The sequence below is a fragment of the Saccopteryx bilineata genome, chromosome 9, assembly GCF_036850765.1.
Source record: "Saccopteryx bilineata isolate mSacBil1 chromosome 9, mSacBil1_pri_phased_curated, whole genome shotgun sequence".
Classification (NCBI taxonomy): domain Eukaryota; kingdom Metazoa; phylum Chordata; class Mammalia; order Chiroptera; family Emballonuridae; genus Saccopteryx; species Saccopteryx bilineata.
In genome coordinates this window covers 73,993,486-74,006,200 of record NC_089498.1, presented here as the reverse complement: position 1 = coordinate 74,006,200, position 12,715 = coordinate 73,993,486, and the positions used below count along the sequence as shown (strand labels likewise).

The following is a 12,715-nucleotide window of genomic DNA, read 5'->3' as shown; positions in this document are numbered from 1 at the left end:
GGGAAGTGGGTGCTCTCCGAGGGTGTCACCATAGTCCTGGGGTCTAAGGGTACAGGCTGAACCAGCCCTAGCTCCTCGGGAACTCTCCCCGGGATGCCTGCGCTCCCTGGGACGAAGTCTGAGCCCAGTGTCCCTGAGGGCTGGGTGAGGGCTGTCTCTGGACCTCTGACCACTTTTCACCACGCAAGACAGCTTCTGGAACTCTACTTGGTGGGAAACATGAAGTCCGTTGGCCCGTATGGGCAGGCCCACAGAGCTCATGTGGGAATGGCAGACGCCCCTTGGAAGGGCCAACTGGGAGTTCCGCTGTCCCACCACCGCTTACCGTGGTCACATCAGAGTCTGGAGGGGTCATCTCCACCAGGTTGATGTAGTAAGGAGCGTCCTTCCAGGTGGGGTGGTTGTCATTGATGTCCAGGAGGGTGATGTTGACCTGTGAAGCCACCAGGGGCACTGTGGGACCCACCTAGCTGGGCTGCACAAGGACAGTGCCTACAAGGGGGACAGACTCAGAGGCCTGTGGGGCATCTCAGCATTAATTCCACCAGATCCAGCAACTTTGGGGGCCTCAGGTCCAGGGCCTGAGCGTTCAAGGTTGGGAGAAAGCCAGGACCCTTCAGAGGGCTTAGATGCTGTCCCATCAGGAGACAGAGGAACACATGAGATGACTCCCTGAAACCCTTCCTGTGATCTGGGCCTTGTCCCACCCACCCCTGGTCTCTACTGAAGGTGACGGGCAGGGTGAGGGAGGTTTAGGGTGGAGAGTTGGATGGAATCCCTTGAGCTTCCCAGTCAGTTTCAGCTACAAGCCAAGCAATTTCCCCGCTCACCTGTCACCAGGTAAATTATTTATAGAGCTCAGAATCCTATTAGCAGTGGCCTCTCACGACTGAATAAGGCACTGCGGATTTTTTTGCCGAGAAATACCAATTTCAGCCTCTCCGTTCTGGGCAAGGCTGGGGGCAGAAGCTGGAGGCAGCTGCTGTGGGTAGGGCAGGGCAATGGGAGGAGTCTGGGGAGGGGCCTGAGGGAGAGCCAAAGGATGCAAATAAAGATCAAAGAGGGGAAGAGACTGGAGTGACCTGTAGCGGCCTTCCTGCCTCCTTTCCCACAGAGAGGCTCCTGCTTTTTCCTTCCCCCTCTCTCTTCTGCAGCCAAGAGCTCAGTCAGGACCTCAACATCCTTCCCCTAGCTTCTCTGAGGCACCTCGGTGGGCTGACCAGGCCTTGGATGGGGGCTCTGGGCCTCCGTGGGTCCTACTTGCTCATGGGAGGGAAACCCAGACATCATTTCTCAGCACCACAGGGGTGAGGAGTGGGGTGGTGACAACCCCAGTGACCCCCCAAGGGCCCTGCTTCCCGCTCTGAGTTACTCTTCCTGGCAGAAGTACCTGCTCCTGTAGGAGCCCATGGGTCTCATGCCTTTTCCTACCTGACCAGCTGGTCTTTGGGGGACAGGGGACAGTGCTCCCATGTCCCAGGAGGGAATGTGTTTCTGCCCACAGCTGTCGTGGCCCTAGGGTGGACCTTGGCTGACAGCAAATTGGTAGCTGCCACCCTCACCCACTCCCACAATGCGCCACTCTGCCTCAGGACAAAGTGTCTAGAGGTGCCGTGTGAAGATGAGCTGGGAGCAGTGGCCTGCGTGGCAAGTGAGGAGCTGGGGGCACAGAGGGCTGGGCACTCACAGTGGCGATACCAGTTTTCTGGTTGTGGCCCACGCCGCCATCCACTGCTCGGACGATGAGGATGTATTCAGACTTGGTCTCACGGTCAAGCAGGGAAGTGGTGGTGATTTCACCTGCAGGAGAGAGGGGTGCGTGGGACAGGGTTTGGGTGGGCCAAGGGGAGGTTGGGGAAGGAGGGCGAGAGGAAAAGAATAGAGAGGGAGAGCATGAAAGAGATGCTTGTAAGATCAATGGTCTGCAGTGTGCACATGCGTGCCGGGGTGGTGAGATGGTGCTCACGGAGGGAGAGGGGACAGCGTCCAGGCCTGGGGAACTGGATCCCAGAGCTGGGCCAGATAGCTCCATGATGAGGAGGTATTTTCAAATGTGGGAAAATCGAGGCCAATTATGGGGTTGACGGCTGGGCAGAACAGACATTTGGCTTCAAGCTCTGACACCAAGGACCTCTCACTTAGACTTTTGACATTATCTCACTGGCTTTATCACTTGGAACTACATAGTTAAAGTCTGTGTGCCTCAGCTTTTCATCTAGTCCAAAGGCAACAATAATAAGACCTACTTTATCTGGCTGCTGTGGGTTAACTCCATAATCATGGAAAACTTAGACCAGCGCCCAGCCCTATTTATTCATATAGTCACAGAAATACGGTAACAAGACTGAAACACACCAAGTGTTTCACACACGTTCCAATTTGTGACTCATCACTGGACGGTTCAACCTATAGTGCACCAAGAATTAATAGTTATAAAATAATTTTTAAAATTACCTGTAACATAATTATATTGCTTTGAAATTTTTTAGCATATAAACTAGTTATTCCACTGAAGATAAACATTCAGAATAGACCACAACTTTTGTCAGCCTGTTTCTCTGTGACTTGGTCAAACAAAAATATGGCCGTCACCCTGGTAGTAGTGTGCTGGTAACTCTTTGACTCCCAGCACACCAAAAGGAAAAGAAAAGGCATTCAGCAATTTCCACGGTGTAAATATTCCCACTGCCATCCATTTTAAAACTAGCAACTTGATGACGTTTAACATGGAATTGGGAAGAGGTACACAGCAGGTGTGAGCCAGAACCAACAGGGTCAGTTGCCCTCTTGCATGGGCAGTGGAGAAGAGCCTAGGCTTTGAGGACAGTGAGGCCCAGACTTGGATTCTGATTATGGCCCTTTGTGGATGCTTGGCCTTGGGAAATTACTTAATTTCTTTGAGCCTCAGTTGTCTCATCTGTAAGATGGAGGTTAGTATGCCTTTGAATCAGGGCTCTCACGTGGATTAAAGGCTATAGGTAAAGATCCCCACACTCAGAAAATGCTCACTTTCTTCAAAGGGACTGCAAAAGTTCTCCAAGGGTAGAAACTGTGTGCTATCCATTCTTCTATCTCCATTGCCCGAGCAGTGCGACTTGGGGCAAGTTCCTGAACTTGTCTGTGCTCGGTTTATTCTGTCACGAAACAAGGCAGCTAGGCCAGCTGGTCACTGGGCCCCTTCCGTTGCCACGTTTCCCTCCCTCCCATGCTGGCCTGTCCCCTGGCCCGTGCAGGGCTGAGAAGGGAGCTGGGGCTGGGCGACAGGGCAGCGCAGGACCAAGGCCTGGAACGAGAGACTGGCAGAGGTCTTCCCACCTAGACACGATCCTTGGTGGGGTGGTGTCAATTAATTGGCAGGGCAAGGAAGAAATTAATCTCTAAAAAGTTTTAAACATGAACTTGTCGGCATGATAGATGGCTCTTCCTGTCTGGGAAATTAGATCCAATTAAGGCCACCTTTGTGGAGCAAGCTTGGCTAATTTGACCGAAGAGCTAAAAGGAAAACGCTTACTTCTTCGGAGAAAAAGGAGCTGTGTTAAGGCAGCAAGAAAATGTCCATGTTGTTACTAGAGGCCCTGGGGTGGAGATGGGGTCGCTGGCTGGGGAGGGGGGGCGGGTGCTGAAAGGTCAGAGTGCCTGCCGGCATCTGGTAGGCAGCACCAAGCTCTGACGTGGCTTTCTATAGTGCAGCAGTTCAAGTCTGGGATCTGCAGTAAGAAGTTCAGTGAGTCCTCAGTAAAGTTCCTTAACCTCTCCCATACCTCAGTTTCCTCATCTGGAAAATGGGGATAATGTTAGTACAATACCTGCCTCATAGAGTTGTGAAGAAAATGAAATGGGATGATGTTAGTCAGAGCACTTACAACAGTGCTAAGCTAACCATCTTATCCGAGCCCTCGGAAACGTGGGCTCGCTGAGGGGATGCTCCTGAGAGCAGGGAGGAAGGGCTCCATTTTGTCGGAGGTGGAGAGAGAAGCTAAGGATGGCCCCGAACGTATGCAGACTGTGCATCAGCACCAGCCACTGCTCCCGAAGCTCCAGAAAAAGACGGCCAAAGAGGTTGAAGGCAGACTTCGACCAGAAAGGCAGCATGACAGGAAGACTTAGTGCCCCGCTGGCCCTGACCGCCTCTGGTGGGGATGGCCAGTATTCACCTGCTCCCTTCTCAGGCTGCAATGATTGCTGCAAAGCGGCTGCCAGGCCAAGGACTGCGGTCCCCAGTCTTCCCTGCATCTAGGCAGGGCCATTGCCACAGCCAATAGGATGTGGTCACAAGTGATGTGCGTCACGTCCAGGTTCGGCCCACAAACATCTCCTTACACAATACTCCATGCTCTCTTTTCCCTTCTGCTGTGAACTTGGAGCCACAACAGGGAAGGGGCAAGAGTCCCAGAATCACCACAAGAAGGCTGACCAATGAACATGGAACCAGACCGCTGTGGAGTTAGCATTTCTATTGTGTTGAGCCACTGAGGTTTCAGGGTTTGCTCGTTTAGCATCTGCAGTTCCCTTACCTAATACAGAAATGGGTCTTAGAAGTGGAATGTCCTATGTGCCCACCAAGCTGACTTAGAACCCTGTGAGGGCTGGCCCTGTTTTATTCCATTCTATGGCCCAGACCCTAGCACTGCTCTGGCAGATAGCCACTGATATCTGAATAAATAGATGAACAAATGTCCAGGGACCTCATAGTCCTTCCCAGCTTCTGTATGTAAAGCTTGGGGTCCCTGCTTTTCTCTGCTCCCCTTTCCTCCCAGCTTCGAGGAGGAGAGAAAGCTGAAAGGAGACATATGGAGAAATGGAGAAGTGAAGAGAGTTACATGGGCTGAGCAGAGACCAGGATGTGGGCCCCTGGGTGTAAAGAACAGCGCAGAACAACAATAATAACCTAATTTCGTTAACACTATGTCAGGGATGACTTTAAGAGCGTCCCCTATAATGACTCACTGAATTCACACAATAGCCCTAATATGATCATCATCGTTTTTAGGTGGGGAAACCAAGGCACACACGCTGTTAGGAAAAGGAGTCAGGACTCAGGCAGCTGAGGGAGGGGATACTCAGGCTGAAGAAAGGTGTTCTTGAAGAAGGGCCTGTACAATGGGACATTTGGTAAGTGTAACAGGACTCTTCACCACTGAAGGACATTCTTTAGTGCATACATTCATGTTGTGATTTTTGGGGGAAAGATCAGTAATTTTACTGAAATTAATGTTTCTGAGATGAAACTAGGTGTTCAAAGCTGGCTTGCTCAAAAACATAGGCTCCTACTCAGCCATAAGAAATGATGACATCGGACCACTTACAACAAAATGGTGGGATCTTGATAACATTATACGGAGTGCAATAAGTAAATCAGAAAAAAACAAGAACTGCAGGATTCCACACATTGGTGGGACATAAAAACGAGACTAAGAGACATGGACAAGAGTGTGGTGGTTACGGGGGGCGGGGGGAGGGAAGGAGGGAGAGGGAAAGGGGGGGAGGGGCACGAAGAAAACTAGATAGAAGGTGACGGAGGACAATCTGACTTTGGGTGATGGGTATGCAACATAATTGAATGACAAGATAACCTGGACATGTTTTCTTTGAATATATGTACCCTGATTTATTGATGTCACCCCATTAAAATTAATAAAAATTAATTTATAAAAAACAAAACAAAACAAAACAAAACCAAAACATAGGCTTCCGTGAAAGGGAGGAGGTCCTGGCCCAGAGGCAGGCCCTGGGCCAGGCACGAGAGCCAGCCTGTGGTGCAGAAGATGAGGGCCATGGGGCTCACCTGAGCGGGCACCGATCCGGAACTGGGAGGAGCCCTCCAAGGAGTAGATGATGGACTCCTGGCCATACTCCCGGGAGCCGTCCAGGTCCGTGGCATTCAGGAACAGCACCGTGGCTCCTTCCGGGAGATGGGGGAGGGGTTGTTATATGCTGCTTACCACCGCCTGGCCACCATATTAAAATCACTCAGATTGACCAACTTTGACTTTGAGTTAAAAAGAAATGAAACTCCATACTAAATTATTCTACCTTTATTATATTCCATTTCAGTCTTGTTTTATCTTGTTCACAAGGGGAGTTTATAAGGGTTTTTATTTTCTATTTAATGTGCAATTTAGGCCCTCATCTTCATTTCTTTCTCTGTGGACTCCTGGGTCAGGGTGTCAGTCTTCCCAGCTGCCCTGGCCAGGCCCTGGCAGCAGCCTGCCCTGTAACCTAGCCGGCCAGGGCTTCGGTGCCCTCCTACTAAATGCCAGTTCAGGCAGAAGGTTGAGGAGGTCAGTGTGTGGATCTCTAGGGTCACGGCACCCAGGCTGGAATCTTGCAGAAGGGTGAGGGGGTCAGTGTGTGGATCTCTAGGGTCACGGCACCCAGGCTGGAATCTGGCAGAAGGGTGAGGGGGTCAGTGTGTGGATCTCTAGGGTCACGGCACCCAGGCTCCAGTTCAGGCAGAAGGGTGAGGGGGTCAGTGTGTGGATCTCTGGGGTCACGGCACCTAGGCTCCAGTTCAGGCAGAAGGGTGAGGGGGTCAGTGTGTGGATCTCTGGGGTCATGGCACCCAGGCTCCAGTTCAGGCAGAAGGGTGAGGGGGTCAGTGTGTGGATCTCTGGGGTCACGGCTCCCAGGCTGGAATCTGGCAGAAGGGTGAGGGGGTCAGTGTGTGGATCTCTGGGGTCACGGCACCTAGGCTCCAGTTCAGGCAGAAGGGTGAGGGGGTCAGTGTGTGGATCTCTGGGGTCACGGCTCCCAGGCTGGAATCTGGCAGAAGGGTGAGGAGGTCAGTGTGTGGATCTCTAGGGTCACGGCACCCAGGCTCCAGTTCTGGCAGAAGGGTGAGGAGGTCAGTGTGTGGATCTCTAGGGTCACGGCACCCAGGCTGGAATCTGGCAGGACCTCCAGCAAGTGCCTTAACTGGTCGGAGCCTCAGCTTCTCCTGTCAGATGGGTCTAATTATGAAGCCTCAATCTGAGTGTTTTTAATATGGTGGCCAGGCTTTATCTATCCAACTGTAAAGCATGCAGGGCACAGGCCTGGCCAGGTGGCTCTCACTGAACTGTAGGTCGTGGTTACTACTGCGCTGATGAACAGGCAGCCCACTGGGGACAGGGAGGTCGTTCTGGCCCCTTCCAGGTAGCTGTGGGGCCTCTCATTTGACTCCCTGTCCTGCCCTAAGCATGAGGACAGATATATGTGTCCAGACACACCCCGTTACCCAAGCAGACTCATTCTGAAGAGGGTTAAGTGCCATGATGAAGGTGTCTCCTTTGGTAGTCTCTGGGGGTGGCAGATGCAGGGGCTGCTTCAGCAGCACCAGTCTCCAGGGGATGTCTGAGACCGGGCCAGGGGACTGGGGGCTGCGTGCTGTCTGGCACCTGCCCAGCACATCGACAGACAGCAGCGAGGTACCAGGAGGCTCTCTGTAGAAGGTGCCAAGGGAGGTCACCCCTGACTCCAGCTGTCCCTGATGCCTGCAGCTGTGCCTGATTACTCCAGCTGTCCCTGACTCTTCCAACTGTCCCTGCCTCCCCCAGCTGTCCCAGATTACTCCGGTTGTCCCTGACTCTTCCAACTGTCTCTGATTATTCCAGTTGTCCCTGACTTTCCCAACTGTCCCTGATTACTCCAGCTGTTCCTGAGTCTTCTAGCTAATCCTGACGCCTCCAGCTGTCCCTGACGCCTCCAGCTGTGCCCGACTCCTCCAGCTGTCCCTGATGCCTCTGGCTGCTATAGCAATTCCTGACATTTTCCCTACAGAATGTCCACTCTGGGTGTAACAGTGAAGCTACCACTCTATTTTGAGGACAGAACAGGTCCTCTCCATCTTGAGTGTGGAGCTATGGCCATGGGTCTACAAGCTGATCCCTGGCACCGAGACATGACCGAGGGATTAGCCTTCGATTCTTGTCCACACATTGGAACACACGCCACCCTCCAAGGCCACCACTTTGGCCACATGGCCTGTAGGACTTGCCTCACTGCATTGTAATCTCAGAACCTCTCTGCACACTCTTACTTAACCAAGGCTGCTGAATTAAACATCAGTCATTACTATCTTCCCTGCTAGACTCAAGCTGCAGGAGAGCAGAGACCAAATGCCGGCAGAGGGCCTGCACATAGTAGGTGCTCTGTAAGTGTTGGCTGGCAGAGAACTGGACGTCTCTACAGGCTCCCCTCACTGGTCATGAGAAACAGACCAGGAGACCCATGATCTTCCCAAACCTGTGTGCAAAGTCAGGTCTGCACACGGGCAGTGTGTCCCTGCACGCCCTCCCCGCCTGGGCCTGTACCTGCCATGATGCTCTCCAACACAGAGACGAAGTAGGCAGGCTTGCTGAAGGTGGGCGGGTTGTCATTCTCATCCTGGAAGGAAGACAGACAGGTGAAGGAGCCGGGGAGGCAGTGGGGGCTGGCCAGCATCCCGTGCTGGTATCGAAGGGAGGCTGGGAATGGCTGACACCAAGGCACTGTGGCCATGCTGTAAAACCAGAGCCAGGTGGGTGTCACATGGGGCCAGGTGTCTCTCTGGTTAGGCTACAGTTCACGGAGGTGGGATAGGCATTGGAGAAACGCAGGGGTCGTGAAGGGGCAGTGAGGACTGTGGAGATAGAGAAAGAAGGCAGCAACTGGAACTGCCTGTGACCCCAGCTCCCTGGCTCTCCCGGCAGTCTTCCAGCCGAGAGCCCAACATCCCCCCATTCTCCCACTTCTAGCTCATCAGCCCCCAAGGTGGGGATGCCCGCATGGACCTTCTCCCCAGCTTTGCCAAGAGGATGGTGGAAGATTCCAGGAGTCTTCCTAGAAACGAAGGGAGAAACTGGCAGCCCAATCCAGAAGACCCTGAAGTATGCAAAAGGGGATCGGGTGGTCTCCAGGCCTGACTTCCAGCTCCCGCTGCACATACCACGGACACGGTTCCTCCGCCTCCGAGCACATCCTGCCCAGATCCCACCACCTTCAGTTCTGAAGCAAGCCCTCTTCTGGCCCAGCCTCCACCCGTGGCCATGAGAGGCACAAGGTCAGGGGCTGGTGTGGGGCTGAGAGGCTGACCAGCACGGTGGGAGCCCGGGGCAGCCCTTGTCTCCTCCTGCTGCTCCACATGCCCTCTCCCTCCACTAGCAGGGGAGGCTTTCCTGCCCTTTAAGGCTCTCATCCTCAGCCACTGCCTTTTCTAATCACTCAACAAGAACCTGTCCCTGTTGCCCTCTTGGCGGAAGCCTCGCTGCCCGTCTCAGAGCCACCTCTCCTTTCCCCACGAGCCCAGCACAAACGCAGGCTCCAAGGGCCTCATTATCCCGGACCTGGGAGCTCCTAAGCGGAAGACTCCTGCAGTAAACCCCTTTTGCTGGAGTCACTTCTGGCTGAGCAAACGTGAAAGTGAGGGAGGCCTGATAGCTGGCTCTCCACCCCTTGGGATTTCAGAGAGTCCTTCCTCCTGAGGCTGTGAGTGCCCAGAGAGGAATGTTCTTCTCTCCCAATATGGCCCCCACCTCTGGACTGCACACTGGCTGATGCTCCCCTGCCCCCTCCTCGATCTCAGGGAGCTGGCTGTGGGAAGGGTCGCCAGACAGCCGATGTCCCAACAGCATGCCTGGTATCCCCTGGCGCGGCACGAGGGCCCCATATGTGTGTCTATTTAAGCCTTCTGCTTGGCTGCACGAAGCGGCATCGAGAATGTCAGTGACAGAGCATGAGGCAGAAACTTATTAGCGGTGATATTTCCCCGGATCCTGGCGCTGCATTCGCTATTAGTTCTAATTCAGCAGCTCCCTCTACAAAAGCTTATTGTCCCCTAATGGGAAATCTACAAACCGAGTTTGACTTCTTTATTAAAAACCAACAAGTAGTGGATGAAAAGGAATCACCTGGCCCCTCTCACCCTACCCCTCCTTCTTCCAGAACCCTGTCGCTTTGAACTGCCTCTCCCCACCCCCATCCTGTGCATAAGTGCTGCCATCAACTGCTTAGTGGAGGGAGGAGGCAGCTTAGACAAGTGACAGCTACTTAAAAATCACCCACTGCAAAATCAACCCAAAGGCAGTGACCTTTTCAAGTATGGTCCTTAGACAGAAGTGACTACACCATCTAAAAGTCCTGCTCAAGAGATGATGTTCACTCACAGCCAAGGTGGCACCTGTCTCTGTTGCCAGACCCTCCTCCTGCCAGGGGGCCGGAGAAGACCTTGAGGGAGAGTGTGGAGCCCCTTCTGACCCTCATGCCAGCTTTGAGAGAATCTAGTCAACAGTATTATAATATTATAACTATGTATGGTGGCAGTGGGTACTAGACATATTGGGGTGCTCACTTTGTAAGTTATATAAATGTCCAATCACTATGTTGTGCACCTGAAAGTTATAAAATATTGTATGGCAACTGTAATTGAAAAATAAGTGAAAAAGAGTACCAGGACATGGTTATGATGGGCAGGGAATGCATTCTAGTTCTCCAGTGTGACCCTGGAGTTTCTAGGTGGGAGAGTACAGGCTAAAAGGCAGGCAAGTGTTTCGGCTTCATGGATTTCCTCTTCCCTCCCCTCCCCTGCCACCCCTGAAGCCTGATGTGCCAGGTATAAGGCCACAGACTCTCTGCCCTTCCCTCTGGGACGTGGCCCTGCATCGCCTCACCCTCCTCTGCCACCCCTAAGCCCTGCTCCCACGTGCCCACTCTCGACTTTTCCTTCACTGCCAGCCCCATCCTATTCTGCAAGCAAGAAGGGTCCCCTGCCCCAGACGAGGACCTTTCCACCTGGGAGCTGGGCCTGCAGCCTGAGCCTCAGGTTGGAAAGACAGACCTCGTTAAAGTCAGGTGTCCGGCAGTGCCGGGGGCTGTGGGCACAGCCAGCTGGGACAGGAAGGTCATCCAGCAAATCTGCTCTGGGTGAGATGTTTTCTTGAGCATGTCAAATCACAGGGTATCTCTTAACCTGACAATCTGATCCAATTCTCCTGGAATCGGTAATGTGCTAACTCTTCCATCAACACGTGTTCACCCCTCCTGTGGGCAGCAGCCCTTGTGAGATGTGGGGGACAGTATGCTTCTGCGTGTGCAGGGCTGGAGGGTCTCGGGGAGGCAAGGCCTGTTGTCACACCCATCTCATTGCCAGGATCTGGGGGAGCTGCACAGGGCCAGTGAACCAGTGTGGAGATAGTCAGACTGATCATTTCAGATGTGAAAAGCACACAGGTGTGCATGACATTCATGTCAGACAAGCTGTGGTTTGGTTTCAGGCCCCTTTCAGTCTTCAGAGGAGTGGAAAAAAGAAGTGAAAAAGGAAGGAGACAGAGAGACAGGAGAGAAGACGGTCTTCCAGGAATTTCCTGGAACTTCTCAGATGTGGCTACAAGGGAAGGAACCCCGGGACATTCCCTCCCAGCTCTTCTCCCCCGGAGTGTGTTCTGAGGCCCGTGAATGAATTTAGGGCAGGAAAGTCGGGCTCTTCTTGCATCCCAGGACCCCAGCCCTCCCCTGGCCAACCTGGCAGGGGTTGCTAGGTCAGCCTTTGGACAGTCTGCCAGGTAAGCCCCTGAGCTGTGGGGACAGTCAAGGGTCTGGGGACACCGAGTTCAGGCAGGGTCCTGACATCCTCAGAAGCACTCATCAGCCCTCATCCTGGACGGGCAAAGCCAGCACCCCTGGGTACTTACAAACACCTCGATGGTGACAGGGACAGTGCTGTTCAAAGGGGGGTTGCCAGCGTCCTTGGCCATGACCGTCAGATAGATCAGTCCATTGGGTATCTGTTCATAATCCAGGGGACGGCTCACACTGATCACTGAAACGACAGAAACAGGCCCGAGGCCCCTGTAAGCAGACTTTAGATCCCTTGGGGCAGAAAGGGAACGCTGGCATGACCAGGCCAGCTCTGCTTTGTTTTCCTCTCCTGCCTCTGGACTCCTGGATCCTCAAGGTCTTGACTTAGGCTTCCTGAGGGCCTGATATGTGCCAGGCCCAGTGCTGAGTCCACCAGGTAGCAAATACTTTGGTGTAACGTAAGCCCCACTTTACAGATGAAGAAACTAAGCTCAGAGAGGTTTAGTAACTTGCCCAAAGACACACAGCTAGAAATTTAATAGAGCCAGAATTTGAGCCCAGGTTTGTCCAAATCAAGACAGAAGGCCCCAGGATCCTCCCCAGCAGGCATTACCCCCACTTCTCTATCTGTTGGTCTCACCCACTTATCTGGCACTCCCCGTCAGCCTTGAGGACATCATGCCCCAGGCCTCCAATCCTGCCCTGATACTACTGCTCTCATACCCTCCAGATAAACAGCTCACCCATGTACTTGCTACCCAGTGTCAGGTTGCCAGGGGGCAGGGCGGGGCAGACAGTAGGGTACCAATGGCAGCTCCCTCACCAGCCTCCTCTGGCCCTGTCTTTTCCTCTCATTGCCTTTCTCCCCATTTCTCTTCTCTCCCTTCCCTCCTCCCTCCTCCCTTTACCTTGACAGGCTCTTCATGCCTGCCCAGTGGCTGCTCAGGGCACTGTTAGACCCTTTGGGTCTGCTAGACTCTGCTAGAAGGTGGGTGAAGAACCCTAACACCAAAGGTAGATGGATAGGGAGAGGCATGATCTGGGGCAAAGCTAAGATAGCTGTTTTGGCCTTCAAACATCCCCAACCCTGCACAGTCTGAACTCTTACCACGAATACCCTTTTGTGCTAAGCTACTGATTCTCAATTTTGGGTGAAAGGGCATATTGGCTTGAAAGTTGGGGT

At 53.2% G+C, this 12,715-nt stretch overlaps 1 protein-coding gene across 2 annotated transcripts in view; it reads right to left on the bottom strand.

Moving 5' to 3' along the window:
- The window catches only part of LOC136312775 (cadherin-23-like), a 355,498-nt gene that overhangs the window by 35,717 nt on the left and 307,066 nt on the right, over positions 1 to 12,715 (bottom strand). For both annotated transcript variants that reach the window (XM_066242625.1, XM_066242624.1), the window contains exons 17-21: positions 11,646 to 11,773; positions 8,292 to 8,364; positions 5,786 to 5,902; positions 1,688 to 1,800; positions 326 to 433 (exon numbers count right to left, since the gene is read on the bottom strand). In XM_066242625.1, the coding sequence (XP_066098722.1) occupies positions 326 to 433; positions 1,688 to 1,800; positions 5,786 to 5,902; positions 8,292 to 8,364; positions 11,646 to 11,773 (539 nt within the window). The remainder of the gene's footprint in view (positions 1 to 325; positions 434 to 1,687; positions 1,801 to 5,785; positions 5,903 to 8,291; positions 8,365 to 11,645; positions 11,774 to 12,715) is intronic.